Raw genomic sequence first — 20,924 nt, forward strand, 5'->3', positions numbered from 1 at the left:
CACTGTCCCTTCCTTTCCTCCCTTCTAATTAATTTTATTTTCAATAACTTTCCAACAAAAACTAACTCTGCCTTGATTTTACAGCATATTCAAATAGTCTCAAAGCATTTTGATCTCGGTGTACATCTTTCCAGGGATCAGTGGACCCACACATCTCTCAAACTGTCAAGGGAGGAGCTCAACCACAGTGTGTGGGTACAGATCAGGTTCTCTGAGCACTGCTAGAGCTCTCCAATTATTTTGTCAATTCTACCTGCAAACATGCTCACTCAGTCATGCTCCATAAACATCTGCAATTTTGCACATGGAAACTAGAACTTAACATGCTAACCTTCAAAAGGTTGTTTTTTTTTTAAATTCTACTGCAAATGCAAACAAATTCAAGCAGAATAGAAGCTTGAATAGCTAGGCTAGGCAGAATAAATCACATGCTTAGGGGAAAACAGAAACTGAGTCCCGAGCATATGCTAAAAAATTACTTTGTATAAAATTGGGTATTACTAAGATTAATGTACAGATATAATTTGTTATCCCAGTTTTGGTCCAAAATGAATAATCAGAGACTTCACATAGCACAGACACATCTAAGCATTTCCAGTTCACAGAATTTAAAATATTAAAAAACTTCTTAGTATTAAAAGCAGAAAATAAAGCTCAGTCTCAATGCCAGAACACCAATAAAAAATGTTATCTATGCAGCAGGTTTATAAACAAGTCACAAAATTCACACAATTTGTGACACAAGTCACAAGTTATCAAAGTACAAATAATTTAACATTTAATTACTGCTGTCAGTAATGCTTTCAAGTAAGTCATATTCCAACAGCTGTGAACAATGCTCCTTACATTTAATAGACTCCATGATTATATTGTAAAGTATACTTTCATATGACCACAATATTTATTTATAGGATAAATTTTGTAAGAATTGCCCTTTGGCAAGTTTGTTGAGAACACCGTAGAAGAAAAAATCTGCAACTAGTAAAAGCTAAAGCCATATGAAGATGTGGAAAGCAGTTATCATCAAAACTGTTTATTTAATATTATAAATATTATAAATATTATAAATATTATAAATATTATAAATATTATCATTCCTGATTATCAAGTAGTGATTTTAAAATCATATAATGTAATGAGAAAATCAAGACTCCAGAAAGAACTGTGACCTGGTGTTTTATATTTACCTTTGGTATTCCAGAAGTATCGAGCCAGTTCTGGAAGATACTTTCTACAGTTAACTCAGACCTTAAAAACAAAAAAAAAGTTAGAATATATGCAAAAAAAATACCAACTTCTTTCATGTGAAAAAAAATCCCTTTAGAAGTTAGGCAAACCCTCTAAATTCAAGTATTAGTTGTACTAAAGTGGTACAACATTCTTCATTTTTTTAATAAATAAAAACATCAGAGGTCATATGAACAAATTAAAGGTAGATCAAGTTCTGTGTACTTAAAACTCAAATAATAAATTTAGTGCTGATAAAGATTGACAGAGAAAGAGTAATGTGGTAAACTACATTTATGATACATGTAAAGTATGAACAGGTGCTCTACTTCTTGTTACATGGATAAACTTTGGATGCACTGATGGATATTCATTCTCAAAGTTACTAAATGTCTAATACACTTTAGTTTTGTCCCTTCTGCACTTTCTTTATATCCTGATTCACAGTGAAATCGTAGAGTAGTCTGGAGCTTCAACAAAAGGAAATAGCTTGTCATGAGGAAGCTGTGTGACACTGAAATAACCACACACATAAGTATTTTTAAACTCAGAAACTATATCTGCACTTTTACTTTTGTAAAAAGTAGGTTAGCTATTGTGCCATTTACTTCAACTCTGGTGGAAGACTTCCCAACTTGCAGGGAAGCCAAATAAAAATAAATTATAAATTAAAAAAAAAAATCACACATGCAAGTACTGAAAAAAGGAAGTTGAGTAAGCCCTCAATGAATATAAATATTTTGAGAATCAGAACATATTGTATGGTCCTGTTCATGGTAATACCTTGGCAAGATTCATTCTAATGCTTACAGTTACTTTCACATATGTAATGTAGACTCAACCAACAAAGCATTCATGAAAAGAGCAGCCATTTCCAAGCTCTGCATCAGGAAGACAAACAACCCAATAGACAACTTAAACTGATCATAAGATTTAAACAATCAGCAGTCAAGAAGGAGCATGTCTACATAGCAAGGATTCTGAATTTTCAGGAAAACACCATTGTGTGTGTTAGATCACTATATAAATCAATTTTCTACAGAAAACTGAACATACATGTGATGCTTGTGTAGTGTTCTACATTAAAAGACTAAACATCTAGACTTGTTCCTTGTTATTTATGCAAAGTTACTAAATTTAGAACATTTGACTGCTAATTTCTCAGACTATAATTATCTTTATTTTACCACTGTTCTCTAAAAATTGGTGTCTAGCCTTCAGTCAGACTAGCTGAGTCCCTTGACTGGGAATAGTGATTAAGAAAAATATTTCCAGTCAATTTACTTTTCCCAGAAGAAGACGGTCTTGATTTCATATTTCTGTCTGGTTATTAAAAAGGGTGCATACAGAGCTAGCTTAAAACCAGATACCAAAATGTTATATAGGCAAAGGTGCCATTTATTCTGTCTGTCTCAAGAAGCATAAGCAGGATAAATTTTTTGTTATCTGTTATTGTATGAATTAAACCCAGTACAGCTTAGTGTTCTAATGTCGAAGCACAGCTAGGAGCTGGAAAAAATTCTTTTGGTTACACATTTAATTTGTCTTACACAAACACATCCTCACCATGTCAGCTAATCCTTTGCTCCCCCATCCCCAGAAACTAAACCCATAGTGTGAGAAAAAAAATCTCTGCAAAATAAGCTATGTTATATTTGCTATGTAGAACCATTTAATAAATCCTCTATTCCATTTTAAAAACTGGCTTTGAAATGAGCTTATGACACTGAGGGGAATCACACTGTTCTGACACCACATTAATTCAGGCAGAAAACACTACAAAGTTTCTCAGTCTCTCTAAAACTTTGCCATTTTTCTCAAAAGCAAAACCAGTAACACTGCTTTTTCTCTGCCTGCAGTGCCCAAAGTTTCAGAAAAACACCTGTCATATGATCATATACAATCTTCTTTGCTTGTACTTGCACACAAGTACTTTGTTTAATTCCAAATTAGGATATTCTTGTTGGCACCTATCAAAAAAGCAACTTGTTTAAGAGGCATTCACTATTTTTAAAAAAAATGCATTAGTAGTGAGCAGACTATTGCAAAGTTCTACTCTGAATCTCTTAGTTGTCAGCATTGAAGAGCTATGAAGATGTTGGAAATGCTTCTGCTAAATTGTTTGACTTAGAAATAACCCCAAAAAAATTATCACAAACAGGCTGCCATCTCAAAACAAGTGTCCTAGAGAAAGAACAGAGGCTGCAGTTCAGTAAGGGCATTTACCACCTGCTTATGTTGCAGTTAAGCATCTGTAAGGACTTAAATCTGGTGTTTGTGTGAATTCCTGAATGGCCTTCTGGTTAAGGTATTGGACAGTGGGGTCTGTGTTGATTTGACTAGCACTAACTCTTACAAGACCAAGTTTCTTCAATTGCTTTTTACAACTGTTCCCTACTGTAAACTGAGAATTTGGCTACATCCATTATCTCATCCCTTGTCTATTTGTTTAGATGATAAACCAAATCAGTTTAGGACTGATCTAACATCACACATAGAGTTCAGATCCAACATTTTAAAACAAAGTCTGTAACATACTAACATTAATGACAATTTGTAAATTGGCATTATAAAAGATGGCTGTACATGAAGTTTTCACTGCACAAGGCTATAAGGCTTGCACAAGGCTCTTCAAACTTTAACACAAAGCCAGTTAATGCCTAAATCAAGGATAAAAAACATCAAAGTGTGCAACTTCTTTTTTAGGTAAAGGAAGATAGAAAAGACTGCCATACTCAACTGAAAATATGCAAACAAGCGTATCTGCTTCATCATACATTTATATACATCAGTAATTTTCAAAGTAAGCTATTCCAGCTAAATATGGAGGCATAATTGGAGCAAATCAAAACACAACGATTAGGGATTCTGTCAACTAGACGTACCTTCCTACAGATAAAATTTCATTGGATTTTATCCAGCATATATATTTTGGCTTATTAAAAAAAAAAAAAAAAAAAAAAAAAAAAAAAAAAAAAAATCAAAACCACTGAAAACCAGTGGAAATAATTTTTCACAATTATTTGCTTCAGTAGTTAGGTGCCTACCAGCCGTTTGTCTCATTCAAAATGACCACATTCACAACAATGTGCATGTGAATCAAGTCAATGTGAAAGAAAAAGACACACCTACAGAGCCGAATCATTTGAAAGTGAAGCATTATTTTAGTACTTAATTTACTATTTGTGAAGACATCCAAGCAATGTGGTTGGTGAACTTGGGTTATTAGCAGTACAAATAGCAGAGCTATAACACAAGCCTTCCTTTGACTATCATGTAATTATTAAAACCATCACTTATTAGTAGATTTGCTTGCTTTATTGAATGAAATTAAATAAAAAATACCAGCAGAAAACCCCTGTGAGCAGAACCGACCTGCTCAAAAATATTTTGCAGTCATAGCTGCACAAGCAGCAACTCTGATTTATCTAAGACCAGTGAAACCCTCTGTTACAAGGGTAAACACTGGTTCTTTGCACAGCTCACATGTTGGGCAGATGTGGAACAGATCAACTTACAGCAAAGACTATGGGGAGAATATAGCCACTGGAGTTTTATAAAATCTAGTGCATTCAGATATACAGACACATAAGAGGGGGTTTCTTGGTATTTCGGTTGTTTGGTTTGGTTTGTTTCAATGTAGTGAAGTTTCAAATTATATGAGTAAATAAAATGCCTTGGTGGCATAAAATAAAAAGTAAATAAAACTTCTTGGTGGGAAGTATTGTAGATTTTCCACAGAAAGAAAGGCAGAGATAATGTGAGACTCTAGCCAGGGCACGCAGTATTTTAAAAGGCTTTGTAAACAGAGAAGGATAATGATCAATATTTGTTTGTCATTCTTTCCATTAGTCCTTCACTCAGACAAATAATCAGCCTTAAAAGTAAGTTAAGAAATTATAAAGGACCAGAAGGTACTGCTCAGCTTATCTGATGTCAGTATTCAGCTGCAGTCCAGAAACAGAAGGCTCCTGCTCACAGCATGGATTCCTGCAGCTAACATGCCATTATAATTGAGTCAGAGTGAAGTAGCCCTGTATAGTAGGCATAGAACTGTCCTCCTCCAAGTACAGAAGGCAGCAAAAATCAATAGAAAGTTACATCTGGATCTTGGAGCTACTCATCACTGGGAGTGTAGTAAAAAAATCTCCTTTGGATAAAAACTAAAGGAATTAAGTACTTCGAGGTGAGAACTTTTCAGATCCAATCTCTGTATCCAATAGTAGAAAGCTAAAATTACATTACTACAATGTAATAACTACAGAAAATTTCCACACTGTTTCATGATAGTTTTCTGCCAATGTTCATTCTGTTCTCATTACAAAAGTCTCCCATAAGCCAAGTTCTATTTCTAGCTACATAGTTTGCCCCTGTTGCCACAGCTGAGGACAAGATTTGATTACCTACGACAAATGTATTTTTATTTATTTTTATTTTTATTATTATGATTAAGACCAGCCTCCATCACAAACTACAGTGTATTAATGTGCTTAATATTTGTCAAGTTTGAAGTCTGTAGTTTAAACAGTTTAAATTTTACTCAGTAGAACTGCACAAGCCTGAGATGTTTTACGTGCTACACGGTATTTTTGCTCTCATATTGAAATGCACTTCATTCCTACATCAAACTTTGTGCAAAAAATCACTCATCAGCAGATGATCACTAAAAATACTTGGTTTTTATCTTTCTTCCCTTTTCTTTTACCTCAGGTGAGTATTTCTGTACTGGCCACAGAATATATTAAAAATGAAAAAAACATCGTCCCAGCAGATAAGAAATAAAGGTCTTCTGTATATCAAGATGCCTTGCATTGCTGCTGCTATCTGCCAAGTAATTTTGGCCATAGATAGTTCAGATATGCTATATATATGATTGTAAAATGATTTACCATATATCTGAAATTTCTTTCATACATTCTGGAATGTGATGCATCAGAAATGGAGCCACACTTCTTTTGCATTAGTCTCATTGAAAGTTTAGGTATGTTTTTAGGCAGAAAAAGGGATGCTTACACAATATTTTACACTGGGTTTATAGTTCAGAGAAAAACAAGTAAAAAATAAAAGGAAGGAAAACAAAAGTTTTTTTAATATGCCAATGTATAATCATACCACTTAAAAAATCACTTTCACATCTATTTCATATAATATACCTCATTATATGTGGACTAGTAGCTATACTGAATCATACATAGAGAGTATTATCCACTACATCAATGGAGAATGTAAAAGCACCGAAACTAAACCTGAGATGCCACAAAAGATATTTTCTCAATGGTAACTAGCTTCTCTGTTCCTCAGCCATAGGAACAGAAGTGTATCACTAAAAAACTCAATACATTTGACCTTTATGAATACCATCTTTTTTACTCCAAAGTACTCACACAGAGTTATGAACAATTTTGCAATCCTAGCCTTCAGCACTGTATTTTTCAAGTGAATATTTTTAAAAATTGTAACATGTAAAGCTCCTCCACAAAAAACTCTTTATTTGTAGCATAGTCTAGAATATCACAGAACAGCACAAAATTTAAGCTTCAAAGTGCTGCTAAAGACTATCTTCTTCAATGAGTCACAGTCACATAGAAGAGTATTTTGAAGGACATTTCAGGCAATTAACACTCAATTTACATTCATGTTTTCCATCTTTCCTCATGCAGCACAATCTATGGCTGAGAGGTGATGGTACCAGACTCCATGAAAAAATCCATCTTCTCTGGTATCCCGGATTCACAGAGAAGTTCTGGCATCTTTGCTCTAGGGTAACATGTGCCAAAAGTAGCTGGCAGGAGAATCACAGGTTAGTTTGAGCAGGCAGCTATGCCTGGCACTTCAGAGTGCATAGTGAACACACAGCATCACCTCTGACCTGATATGCAAGTTAAAGGCACTATTTGGGGAGAGCATGGTATAGGATAATCACAAGTCTCGTAATTTTTTGTGTATATATGTAATGGGAATCTTCAGGCTAGCACTATTTCTGGCTAGCACATATTAAAATCTTATTTCTACATATTTATTTGGCTTTTCTAGCCCAGTTCTTACTTACTGTTTTTGTTTAGGAATGTCTTCCAGCAGCATGGTAAGAAAATCCTGGAAAATGAACAGAGAAGCACAGTTAGTATGTTTATGAAGCCACAACCCTGTGTCTTCACTGCTAGTGAGAGATTAAAGACTACAAATAACAGAATAATAAAAAAAAAGCTTATAAAAGCTTATATATCCACTATAATGATTTAATGACAACATAATGTATATTGTTATTTATACAATATACATTATATTGTCAGTTTTCCAACTCATTCAAGCAAGGAGTGTCAGCATTGAAAGAATATGGGCTTGAAAAGCCTGCTGACTATTTTAACACAATTCCACATTCCTACTCTTATTTTATCCATAATAGACACCACATAACTATATTTAAAACTGTTAAAGGCTGCAGATTTACATACAAAAGTTAAGAAATACCAAATGTAAATGTTTGTGCTCTCCTCACTGTTCTTATGTTATCACATTGTTCTTAATTACATAACTACATAAAACTTTCTTCCTTAGTGGACGTGCCTGATTAGACCACATCTACTCCTCATTCTGTGACAAAATTTGCAATATTGCTGATAACCACATCACCTGAGGAGTAAATTCTTCAAATAAAAGGTAGCTAGAATTTCTTTTATGGTTTTACAAAGACGATGCAATGCCAATGGAAGAGCATTACTATCATCCTCACTTATACCAGTATGATAAGCCCTCTTAAGAAAGTTACACCTGATATCATGAAAAGGCTCTCTGGTACCCTATGTTCTACACAAAAATTTTAATTACAATCACTTTGACAGAATGCACTCCTTTGAACAATCACATAATACTAGGATTTATTAATATGAATTATTAATTTATATGCTGTTTCATAAAACTAATGCATCTACTTTATTAATACTAATCTTTGTGGACACAAGTTTCATAGGCTAATAACGTTCCTCACTTCAGTATACAAGTACAGGCTGACTGCACTGTACAACAATTGCAAATTGTTGCTCTCTAAGGCCTTGAAGAATGTCTCCTAAAAGTCAGAAATCTTTTATTTATGGACCATGCCATAATAGTCAACAAAAGATACTGTTTTTCTGTCTGAGTATGGCATTGTTAGGGAATCAAAATAAGACTAATTGCAAATTGAAACTACTGGTAACACAGTTAAGTTCTTTTGATTCTAAGTGAGACTTAGGCTGAATTACAGTGGCTTATAACAAAAAGTAAATTACATAGTGCTGGGCTTTGTTGCTGTGGCAAGAACAGCATCATTAACTGTGACAGGCGTAATTTTGTCCCAGTCACAGTGTATTGCAGACATGATGATGATGACGTGTGAAATCCCTTTATTTCATAGTTTTGCTGTATGTAAACATTACATTATTCTCTATATAAACAGAGAACTACTGTCTTCTTGCACTTGTGGAAGTTTTGCTGGAGATACACAGTAAGCTTACATGCAAATAAAGAATACGGTATAGGAAAGATCATAGAGTTATTTTGAAAGTGTATGAATAGTAAATCTGAAGTGGTTATCCTTCACCCTATTTGCACTGTGTATGCATTAATGAAGCTAGATTCCCTGGTTAGATTCCATCAACTTTTCATAATCAATCACACAGTGGATGGTTTTATAATCTGTATACTATACTATGAAATTAAGCATCTCCTTTGTTTTCCAAATATCAAGAAAAAGGCACTATCATTCTATATGCCTTCTTTAAATTAGGATTAATCCATCATATCTTATTTTAACTGCTCATATTTCAATGCTCCTAAACAGAGTAGGAAAGCAAATTAGCACTTACCTTATATTATATAGGTCTGACTTTTCAGCTGTTTATCATTTTGTCATTTTAACCATTTGTAGTGAAATTTTACTCTCAGACTACTTTTTCTTTCTCCACAGATGAAATGGTTCAGAAGTGTCCAGGAGAAAAGTCAGAGGATAATGTGGGGGGTTTTAAAATTTGATGCCCCTTCTTTAAGATGCTTTAGTTATTTTACACTTTGAAGCAAAGACTTGTGGATGACTATGTTAATCATAACTAAATTCTGGATCAGACCATAAAGGAAATTATAGTTTGGGTTTTTTTTTTTTTTTTTTTTTGTTTTTGTTGCAAGTAATTCAATGAAGGTATAAAAAATATATAAGTTAGAAACTACATGCTACCATACTGCTGCAATATTAACAAACTGATTAAATAATATCACTTTTATATATATTGCTGTTGTTCTTACCTGGCTAGAGACCCCAAGGCTAGAAAACAACTTTTCTTTATATAAAGAAATTGTTATTCTGCAGTTTGTGGAATTCTATTGACATTTAGCTAAGCTGAAAAAAAACGCTGAAAAAATGATTCAATACATTTACTAAGGATCTGCTAGCCCCTTACAATTAAATTCCCTGGTGACTCTCATCCACTTTCACCCTAGTCCTGACTGAAGCCAATAACTTTAATCACAGCTTTAACACTGGACTTCTGCTGGGCAGATCAAATCTGAATACAGACTGTGAATTTAACATCAAGGAGAAATTTTCTTTGTTCTGTTAATGGATGTACTGTATCTGAGTTAAAAGAAAGAAGAAGAAGGAGACCCAAAAAGTAACAATTAGGTTGAAAGAAGTAACTGGAAATGAAGGCTACTTAAAGCTTTAACTAGATATATGTGGTGTTTGAAGACCTTTTATTTCATACCAAAATATGTTTTATTACTACTCCAACTTTTGTCTTGAGCAATGGCCAGCAAGTGTCTACCCATGAACTGTTTTGGAGAATCAGGCAAGTACCTCTCCCTGATCACACATATCACACATACCAAAAAAAGAACATTCAATATTAAAAAACAAATTATGTCTTCATATTAAAACCTCAAATCCAGGCATTTCAAGTACTCTACAACCAATAGATACTTCTGTTTAAATTCTCTGACTGAAATATAATGGGGTGGATAAAAACAGCAGCAATGTCATGACTGAAGTGATAGATCCAAATGGACATTCACCTGCAAACACTTGCATCCAGTTCCTTGAAGGAATAACCCACTCAAAATTAAGCTATTCCTAAAAAAACATGCAGTTTGTAAATTACATAACTAAGTGGCACATATTAATTTGTCCCTTCTGGGTGGGAAAAAGAAATAATGAGCACCCTTCTAGTTTCCTGTTTATTTGGAATTCCTTCCCTAGACATTCTTCTGGCTTTTGGTGACAATCCCAGACTGCACCTCCAAAGAGACAACTTCCCATCTAGAGCAAGTAAGACTCCCACACTATATGTTTCATTATCAGGCCACAATTATTATGCCAGACAGCTTAACAGTGTAAGCCCCAGGTGATGGAGCCTCTATTTAGCTTTAGTCAAAAGTCAATTTGTTGCCATTATAATAGACAGAACCACATGAAAAATCAAAGTCCACAAACAATCCAGTTTCCAAGGTATTTTTATTTCAAGATGAAATGGAACAACTGCTTTAACTCTGTTAGGAGTACCAGCAATTTGCACTTCTTTCTTTTTACTTACAGTCAAAACACTCCAGTCATTATTTTTAAAGTTCACTCAGCAATTAGTGAGTGATTTCTCTCATAAAAAGAAAAATGGAATATTTTTTTTAATCCTTCTCAAAGATTCCAGATTTGCATTACTCATCTGTTGCTAACTCAACTAAAATAAAGTTACTATTAAAAATCTACTAAGCATGCAAGCAAAATGAAGGAAAAAGGCAAACTGATTAATGTTTCACATCTGAAGTAATTTCCTTGCACCTGCAGCTCCTGTCTGGGAAAATTACTGCAAACACTGCTTAAAACAAGACTAGTATTCATAACATGGGCAATTTTTCACTGTTTTACTTTCCCTCATTCCCACAATTCCTAAACCTGGGAGCTTTTACAGTTATTCTGGACAAGGTGAAAGTATAGCACTATAATATTTAAACTTGCCAGTTATACCTCTATTTATATTTAATCTTTTATTCATTTAAACACTGACAGCATGTTTGTTCAAGAAGAATCTTGAATAAGAAACTTTGTACCAAGTTGACTTCATTGCTTCTGCATTTACAACTCCCGCTGTGATTCCTATACCAGACCCCAACAAAAAACACAATGTTAAAGATTACTTAAAAAGACAGAAAATGTGTTTTAATTGGGCCTATCACATTTGCATTTTTCAGTGACCAAAAACCAGTATTACATTAAAATTCTCTTCCCAATAATTTCACTAGGAGCTGGATTTAGGCTGATGGTAGACACAGTAAAAGCACAAAAGCAAACAATAGAAGTTTTAATGTATAACACTCTTTCTCCACCGTATCAGGTGGTATTTCTAAAAGAAGAAAAGCACCTTTCTTTTTCTTTACATATATTAAGCACATAGGTATGGACATATTGCACATATCCAAATAAAAAGTATCCAAAGAAACAGAAGTTTAACTTTTGCTCCAGTAATTCGATAACAAAACACTGAGCAGTTTTTTATCCAATAACTAAAATGGATGTTTCTGGGTGTAGTATTTAATCTTAGGAGATTGGAGTACATAAGCTACCAACTGACACTTCATATCTAGACAAAGAGAGAATTCTCTAGTGTATGTGTTAGCTAGCTACCATGACTACTAGTACAGTCTGCTGAATATTTTGCAGCCTTCAGTCTACTAACAAAACTCACCCCACATCAACCAGGAGGAACAAGTTAACATTTTCTTACCAAAATCTGAGCATCTTTCTTACCACCAGCTTAAAACGCTGGGCTTCTTCTTGTTGTTAGCAGTCTTATGACTTCTCTTATGTTAAAAATTCTTCCAGCTATGTAATAGTAAGGCATCATTTTTATGATTTTGAACACCCTAATGTAGAAAAGGCACATATAGTCATTGGCATTTTCCACACTATGTCAAATGAAACTGCTTATGGCACAGGAAAACAGCTGCAGCAGTTTAACTCCCCAAACATTCCACCACAGGGCAGAAATGCTGAGTTTAGAGCTACTGCTCCTAACTTCTGAGTGACTTGACATACAAAAGAAATCACAAGTCCATAATCTATTTTTAAGATACCTGGGCATACATCTCACCCTGTTAGATTCAAAACAGTATGCATGCGAGGGAAAAATCACTGTGGCTGGAAGAAACACCAAGTGTTAGACTTTGGTTACACAAAATCAGAGACCCTTACTCAATGTTTCAAGGAGACATTTATCACTGTCCTGAATATTCTCAGGTATTTCAACCATAAGACAGCTTCAGCAAAGAAGGTGGTTTCAGAAAGTCACTCATAGCCCTTCTCTTCTCTTTTCCGTCACCCCCCACTGTCATCACACTGCTCTTCTAGCAATGCAAAATATTTGTTGTGTTGTGGGTTTTGTTCCAGGCATGTTTTTTACCATGATGAGTTCAGTGACCTGGTCCACAGACACCCCCATGAATGGTTGTTTTCACAGCATTACTGAAGCAAGAACCCACACTGCTATTTGTGCAAGCTGGATTCATCACCAGTGACAGGATTCCTAGAACTTTGGGCTCAGAGAGCTATGTAATTTTCTAAATCAAAACAAAACTAGAGCAAGTAGGTACATTACTTTTACAGAAAGACCTAGCAGAAGGTAAATTTCTACTTATAACCCTACTTGGCTTTGTCCTTATAGGAAATAGGTTGAAATTAGAAGCATGGGATGAAATAGCATGCAGAGAAAAAGAAAATAAATTCAGAAGTATATTTCTTCTCTTTCAGAAACAGAGAGGAATCAGGGAAAATATTGGACTGATCACAGCCAAAAACCACAAGCTAAAAGATCACAGGAAATAATTCCAGTATGGTAAATGACCCTATCTTTGAGAACATCAGTACCTATGAACATTGGCCTTCTGAGGTATCATGTTAAAAAAAAAATCACTAATTGTTTATATTATTGGATACTAGCAGGATGCCATTCAGTGTCACCTGCCTTCTACCAGGTGGGAATTTTAACTATATTGTGAAATTACTATTGCCTCTCCCCTTACATCACAACCAGAAGTGATGATCTAGGTAGCCAGTCCAAACATTTGGATTTCCTCACCCAAAGGTGAGGAACAAGCCCAAGCACAATACCTGAGAAAGGACAAGCTGCCCGTGGAACTTAAAGACAAATTTCCGTAAAGATGCAAGGTATGAGACCTCTCCTATCGTCCTTGCCAGAGATCGCAAAAGAAAATAACCCTGCAAAAAATTAAGGCAGAAGCTATGAATTTTCTGCTATCTAGAAGACTGAAATCTCTATGATATTCATAAAGCAATCTCAGTAAAAAATCAGCTGACAACACCCACCTTCAAATAATGAACCTGCATGAAGATTTTTTCTGCTTTAAGACCATATTTGACAACAGAGGCTCCAGACTCACTCAATTCTCCTGTGCTCTCCTTTTTGGGCCTAAAATGGAAACACATAAATTAAGTTTTCGATAAAATACTAAAGAAATAAGTCATACTTTACAAGTTCTGATAGTTGAAAGCATTGTATGGCATAGTAACCTTAAACACCTGTGACTAGTTTAGTCTTTTTCTTCACCATAAGTATATAAATTTACTTAGACAGTCAAGCAAATCAATTTTCTTCTAAATAAAATTCATCAGTAGGTTGGTGTAGTCTTTTTACAGCCAGAATGACATCAGGTTGCATGTCATTTTTCAGTGGAGACACCTTATGAACAAAGAGAAAAAAATAAACAAAACCAACATTTTAAGGGAAGAGGAAGTGGAGGGGAAGACAGTGAAGTCACTACGTTTAACTAGAGTTTTCTCTTTTTTTTCACCTGAACTTTTTAACAGCTTACATGACTACCCTTGCAAGAATAACCCCTTTAATCTGCATGCAATGGACTGCTGCAGAAAGTGTTCTGATTTTCAATTTTCCATTTGGGTTGGAAGAAATGCAGTTCAAATTTTAAAAAAGGAAGTATTTTGCACACAGGTTTGAGGTTTACAGACAATAATATCTAGAAATAAAATACTATTTACTACCTAATTTAAAATGTAATATGGCATCTGGTATGCCACAAATATACAACAGTTAAGTGTGGAGGACTTTTAGGCTCTAAAGAGCACAGAATGAAACTAAAGAGAAGCTACACAAGCATTTTTTCTTAATTTGTAAGAAGTGCCTTCACAGGCATAGGACTGAAGAACATATACATTTTTTTATTCCATTCAGAAACTATCCCATCTAACAGTAATCTGAGAAAAGCTGCCCAACCCTGTGACTAAAGCAAACTCTCTAATTCTAAATGTGGATTTTTAAATGGCCAGCCTTTGAAACCACATGTCTTTCCCTTCATTTCTGTAGAATAGGGCCACAGCAATTCAAGATCCTTCAAACCACACCACTCATGCAGGAGTGATTTCAAGAATTTTGTGATCAAATTTTTTTCCATATCTGTGTCTCATTTGAGAAAAGTGTTCTTCCTTTTTTATATCTGTGTCACAGTTTCTTATTACAGTTTTGTCCAGAGTGCTAAATCAGGGTGGTTTTAGACATTATTATTAGGGCCTGTGCATATGAAATCCACTATAATGAAAATTTTCATAAAATGTAACTGGAATAAAATAGAGGGAAAAAAACAGACCGAATTTTACACAATCTCACACAGTCCTCTTCCATGTTATCATTCATAAATATCTTTCCAAATCTTCCCTCAACATTGAAAGACCAATACCAGTAACAGTTTTCTTATTCTATGGCAACTCCAGTTCTTTCAGACTGTGTAAACATTGCAGAGCCGCTGTAGGAAAGCAGAAATCCAGCTATTTCCCTTCTGGATCAGTCTCCTGGAAGGAAGACCTACTGACATTCCATACATGACTTGTCATCATTCTCTGCATATATAAAACCTGCTTCATTTTGCTTATAAATACCTTCGTCTATTGACTTTAAAAAATGGAACTTGCGCACAGGCTACAGAATCCACATTAAATTGAAATCTCTCTCATAATCACAAATATTCCAAATTAGGCAACCATACTTCCTTTCTCCTCTGACTTTGTGCCTATGTAGATCCTAGGGCTGACCAGAAAGAAGTATTGAATCTCGATGATAGTAATGAAGAATTCCATACAAAAAATATATACACATTCCTCTGCAAAGGCTGTATATATATTCTTCAAAATGTCTGTAAAGGAGTGTAACTATTTAGAATGTAACTCTGTTCTCTGTTATCAGGACTTCAGAACACTATTTTAAAGCCATTCTTACTGTATTTACCACACTTTGAAAGTATAAATATTGAAATTTTGGTACACTGACCTACAAAAGCTGTACCTAATCTGGTAGATAAAGTCTATCATAATGCTAAAGGCAAGATGTCTCAATATATTCAAGATGCTATCTGGCCCATTTTAGATACCAGCAAATTTCTGAAGGAGGTAGAAGATGCTGCTTTCTACTTGCTGGGCAGATAAGTATATTGCACTAGCAAAAGTACAATGCACTGGGATGTCCTTGGCCATTAAATGCTCTGATGTGCCAGGTAGTCATGAAAACTTATGCAAAGACTGCAAGACACCATCTGAAAGTACATTTCCTATCAGATAGAATAAAACTCCTCAAATCTGACCTACAGAACACTTCAAATCTGACCTACAGAGCAGTCAGAAGCATTGCTTCAGGGCAGAATGGACCTGACACAAGTGGAACTCAGAGACTAATTTAGAGCTAGATATTAACATTGGCTTGCCTTAATGAATAACCACAAGATGCAGTTCAGCCATAAGGGTCAGGAGACAAAACAAATGTAAACACCAGTTTTATTCTGCAGAACAGAATGCTCTTCTTTGCTTTCCTAACAGGAGAGATGAGAGTGCTGGATGAGAGTGCTGGTGTTGATGACCACCAGCAAAACAAGTGCCAAGACATTTTTCATGGGTGCTTTTATCCCTGCAGGTTTCTTTCAAATTCCGTGAGAAAATAGGCATAGCTCTGTTGGAAGTCTCATCCTGTATGAGCATGGATGCTCCACAAACGCCTCCTTCAGTGTTAAGATTTGCTCATGCTGCCTTTCAGAGATGCTGCCTGTTGAAAAGACACCCAATTTCTTTCTTACCAAACCTCTTTTTTTACAGGTAGCTTATGCCATTCTACTTACTATAACATAATACCAAGTAACCATAAGAAGAAACATCAGGCTGATCGTCAGTTTGCTGAGTGGCTTTCACCCACTCTAAAAAGGTATTCATTTGATAGGATCAGCCAGTAACTTTGGGGTGGATTATTCTAGCTGTCAGGAGAAAGTACAAATAATTATATGATCAGCAGGGAGCAAAAAAATTAATGGAAGAATGAGCTTATGCTTGGGAAGAGTGAGTAGGTTGATTTTTTTTCTTGCTGAAATAATCGGAAAAAGTAACAAATAGTTATAATTTGCCTTTAATATTCTGTATAAAAACACAAGTTAGAACCAGCCCAAGCCTCAGTACAGACTCACAACCCAGACCAAGGGCCAGGACTGAGATTTTCTCTCTTACATGCCAAATTTGGACAGCATGAGGACATATTTTCAGAAGGATAAAGAAAAGAAAAAAAATCCCAATAAATATGCAAAAAGAGAATTTATTCACATCCGTGACACAAAATTAGTACAAAATATTTATATCTGACTGAAATCAATAGGAAGTCCTTAAATGCAATCACAAGGAGCTAGAGATATCAGAGAAGAAGTGGCCAGAATCACAAAGTGGCATCATGTGCCTGGCCTGAAGTGTTTACTGGAGACACATTTTTCAAATAAGAAATTAATTTTTCATTCTTTTGTATTAGCATTAGGAATACTACTATCCAAAAAGTAAGAAAAATGCTTATTATTCTGTCTAATAAATATAGAATTTTGTCCAATACATATAATATATAATATAATATATATAATATATACTTCTGTCTAATAAATATACAATAGAAAGCGTAAGTTTCATTTTCAAAATAAATCAAACCTTGAGTTTCAAACTACAAAGGATTATGGCACTTAGAAAAATTATTTTGAAAATTTACATCATATAACATTTGATTAAAAATAAATACAAATACAATGTGATTCCACAATATTGAAAATGGAAAACACTTATCCACATAAATATATCCCAAGAACCAATATTAAAAAAAATTATTTAAACCAAACAAAAAATCTCAGCATGTAAATTGGTAGTTGTGTTGGCAGCAGCTGTATAACAGCTAGTATAACAGCTGTATAACTACTCATTAAGCTTACTTTTGCATTCACAACTATGGTCAAATCACACACCTGAACATTTACACAAAAATTGACTCTGCTTACACATAGATACACAATGCATCAGTAAACATAAAGACTACAGATGGTGATATGCTTTTGGATTACATGAGGCCTTGGAGAAGAACTTCTATGCTGGTGAACACTCTCTAGAGCATCCAAATATAGTAGAGCCTTTTAGGTACTACTGGGCAAGCACAAGAAGAAGGGAAGACCTTAAACAAATGAAATGGCAACAGTCTTCCAAAAACATATAAAAGTTGATAATCTAGAAGATGGGCATATTTATTCTTAACTTCCACTTGGTGAAAGAAAGAAATGAATTCTACATTGTTTGAAATAAACAGGATTTCAGCTGCATATTAGGAAGCAATTTTTAACTCTTAATACTAACTATTTTTATTGAGGCACTAATACAGTTTATGACAAGCTGTATTTTCTCTTATGAAAACTTTCATTGGAGCCTTTAAGAGCATGTTAGTGAGAACCCACTTAGGATGGTCTTTATGTTGTATTCCCTTTATTTCAGATCAGGAGAACAGACTATAAAATTGTTTTAAATCTGTCCCTGTACTTCCATTTGTTCCTGTACAAATAATGGCTAATTTGAACTAGGATTAGGTAACTCATTATTCTTGGTCAAAGATTGAGAGGAGACAAGCCGTAGAGTCTCAGTGGATCTTGAATTAGACAGACACTCAAGATCAAAGACTGTTTGAAAATTCCTAATACACCAATCAGAACAGATTATTAATCACTGGCAAAGGAAGACTGTCTTTAGCTATATATAAAGGAGCCTTGAGTTTAGCATCTAATACCTAAAGACCAAAAATTTATTTTAAATATAAATATTAGCAATTTCTAATTAGAAAGTAGGTTTAAAAAGTTTATGTACTATATTTTTTCCTTGTTTTTTAAAGCTTCATTAGCTTGGCAGTTAAATATGATACTAATGTATGTACTTGCCTTCAGCTACAGAAAATTAGTCTATTATGCCTTCCAATAGTGAACTTTTTCAGGAAATGTTCTTTTATTTTTTCCCTGAATAGAAGCTCTTGTAAACTGCCCATAAACATTTCATGTCAAAATAATCCCATGGTTTTATAAAAGCTTTCTATAACAAAAGGAGAAGCAATTGCATTATAGTCAAGATGTATAACCCAGTCAGTTTAATTTATATTTTCTTTTTTTTTATTAGAAGGAAATAAGGAAATGCAGTGGATTTAATCAGATGATTTGGATGTATATCTTTTAAAGGGAGAAAATGTGGAAAACAGGGGAGAGTGAGAATATAAAAGCAATGATGGTGCTATCATATTGTTACCTTAAAACTTGCAGCTCTTCTTCAGAGTTTTGCACTTCATCTCTGAGTCGGCGCCAGCGAAGTAAAGCTTTCAATTCCTGTTGCCCTTTTATTTCATCATGTGACAGCTGTTTAGTAAACAAAAAACACAGATCACTGACTGCTGTTTCCCAACAGACAATAATTTACAGAACAAGAAGCTTGGTTTGTTTCTCTTTAATGTGCAGAAGAGGCAGGAAAGGGTATCAATATTCATGATAAAACAATAATAGTTGCTGCTATGAGAGATAATAGCAGCACCAAGGAAAACAAAAGCCTCATTGTGTACACCAAATCAATAGTCAGTCAAATAATTCTGACTGAGGAGAGAGATGGGCATGTTGTTTTCCCTTTAGTGAATAGCAAGAAAGAACTGAATTTACAGTAGAGATACCTGGCATAGAGGTTCTGGTTGCATCCCTACCCTTCCCAAATTGAGAACAAAAAGCTACATAATGTTCTGGTTTCATTCCTCTTTCCTACTACTTCTGCCATACTCCTGAAAGTTCCCTGTTGTGTTTTCCCCCATTTGTGTAATATTAACAGAGATTCCTAATTATGAAATAAATTCCAGGTTGCCAGCTGACAAAGAATGGTTTTGAACATAATTATAATTTATGTTTCTTTATTATAAGAATAGATGAGAAACTGGGGAAAGCAAAAGCAACTAATACTACCCTGCATTACATTCAATCACAACTGAAATTACTCTCAGGCGCTATGGAATGCATTCATAATCCTTAAATTCTATGACTGCATTGCATCAAAACTACTCAATAATGTTCAAAAGGTATGCCTTACATGGTAACAAGGAAACTAATCACACTTCTTTTGTTTTTCTCCTTTACACTCAGCTCCAAGGAAGATGTCTACTACAATCAAAATGCTTTCAAGTGACTAACAAAAGCAAAATAATTAATATGAACAGCTCACAGCAGTGTAGTTATGTTCAATGTGAAGGCACAATGTGAGTTTTAGAACCAAAAGGGAAAAACCAAGTGTTTAGACAGCTTTTCTCTTTTTCCTTTTCCAGAAATATGGTACTTAACAAAGCACTCTGTTTAGTTTGGTGCTATAAATATGCCAGATACTTAATAGAATGGAGGTTCAGAAGAGTGTATTGTGTCAGTTCCCAGTTCTGCCGTGTTTTTCCTCAGGTGGAAATCTGCAGGCTAAAGGGGTAGAACCTGACAAAAGGTACAGGAAGGAGTGAGACACGAAATGCTTGAAGTAGCAGAGGTAATACAAAAGTAAGAGTTGCATCAGAAAAACACTTTTCTAGCTGACATGCAACTTATGAACTTTTCACCTTAATGGGGGCAGCAATTCCAAAGTCTCTGACAGGACAGCAACTTGGTGGGAAGTAGAAGAGGAAAAAAGAGTGTAAGTGCCAGTGTGCCTCACTTAAAATCATCTTCTATTTTGCTTTGAGGTACATTTCATGATCATCCATTGGATGAAACCAAATAATTTTAATTAGGTACCTGGAATATTACAATATGCAAGAGTGTTGGTTCTTCCAGTTTGAGGTATAGAACAGAGGTGGAAAGAATACACAGTATTTGTTTGATAATTGAATTTTAATAATTGAGTATAAAAATTGTGGGAAGGTATAATTGACAATCAGATGTTTCTATTCTCATTTGCACTAACCCCTACCTCTGTAAAGATGTGTATTCATTGTGGATCACTTTTTTTTTAAAAATCAAGTAAGCATGCAAATTCCAATACCATTTTAAATTATGTTACTTCATAGCATAGTTTGTATTTTGAGGTTTAATTTATATCTAATTCACATATAATTTTGATTTCCACATTAATTTTGAAGCAACATGCCATCACCTTACCTGTTGTGCCCTAGCCCAAAATATATCTTCTAAAAAAGTGGCAAACCCTTCACTTAACCACTCTTCTGTCCAATCACGAGCACCAATGGCCAGTCCAAACCAAGCATGAGCAATTTCGTGGCACAGACGAGTTCCACAGAGATGGCTTCCTCCTGGCAGTACACTTTGTGACAGAAAGATGATGTGTGGGCTGTACAAGAGAAATGAGTGACAGAATCCAT

At 34.6% G+C, this 20,924-nt stretch overlaps 1 protein-coding gene across 2 annotated transcripts in view; it reads right to left on the reverse strand.

The window, feature by feature from the left end:
* Positions 1 to 20,924, reverse strand: part of AOPEP (aminopeptidase O (putative)) — a 181,873-nt gene that overhangs the window by 94,977 nt on the left and 65,972 nt on the right. The window contains exons 6-11 of one of the 2 annotated variants that reach the window (XM_021531143.2): positions 20,704 to 20,893; positions 18,839 to 18,945; positions 13,568 to 13,670; positions 13,352 to 13,459; positions 7,277 to 7,320; positions 1,188 to 1,248 (exon numbers count right to left, since the gene is read on the reverse strand). In XM_021531143.2, the coding sequence (XP_021386818.1) occupies positions 1,188 to 1,248; positions 7,277 to 7,320; positions 13,352 to 13,459; positions 13,568 to 13,670; positions 18,839 to 18,945; positions 20,704 to 20,893 (613 nt within the window). Of the gene's footprint in view, positions 1 to 1,187; positions 1,249 to 7,276; positions 7,321 to 10,595; positions 12,109 to 13,351; positions 13,460 to 13,567; positions 13,671 to 18,838; positions 18,946 to 20,703; positions 20,894 to 20,924 lie in introns of those variants that run through there. The other variant, XM_021531146.2, reaches the window with a different exon arrangement.

The sequence above is a fragment of the Lonchura striata genome, chromosome Z (genome assembly GCF_046129695.1).
Source record: "Lonchura striata isolate bLonStr1 chromosome Z, bLonStr1.mat, whole genome shotgun sequence".
Taxonomy (NCBI): domain Eukaryota; kingdom Metazoa; phylum Chordata; class Aves; order Passeriformes; family Estrildidae; genus Lonchura; species Lonchura striata.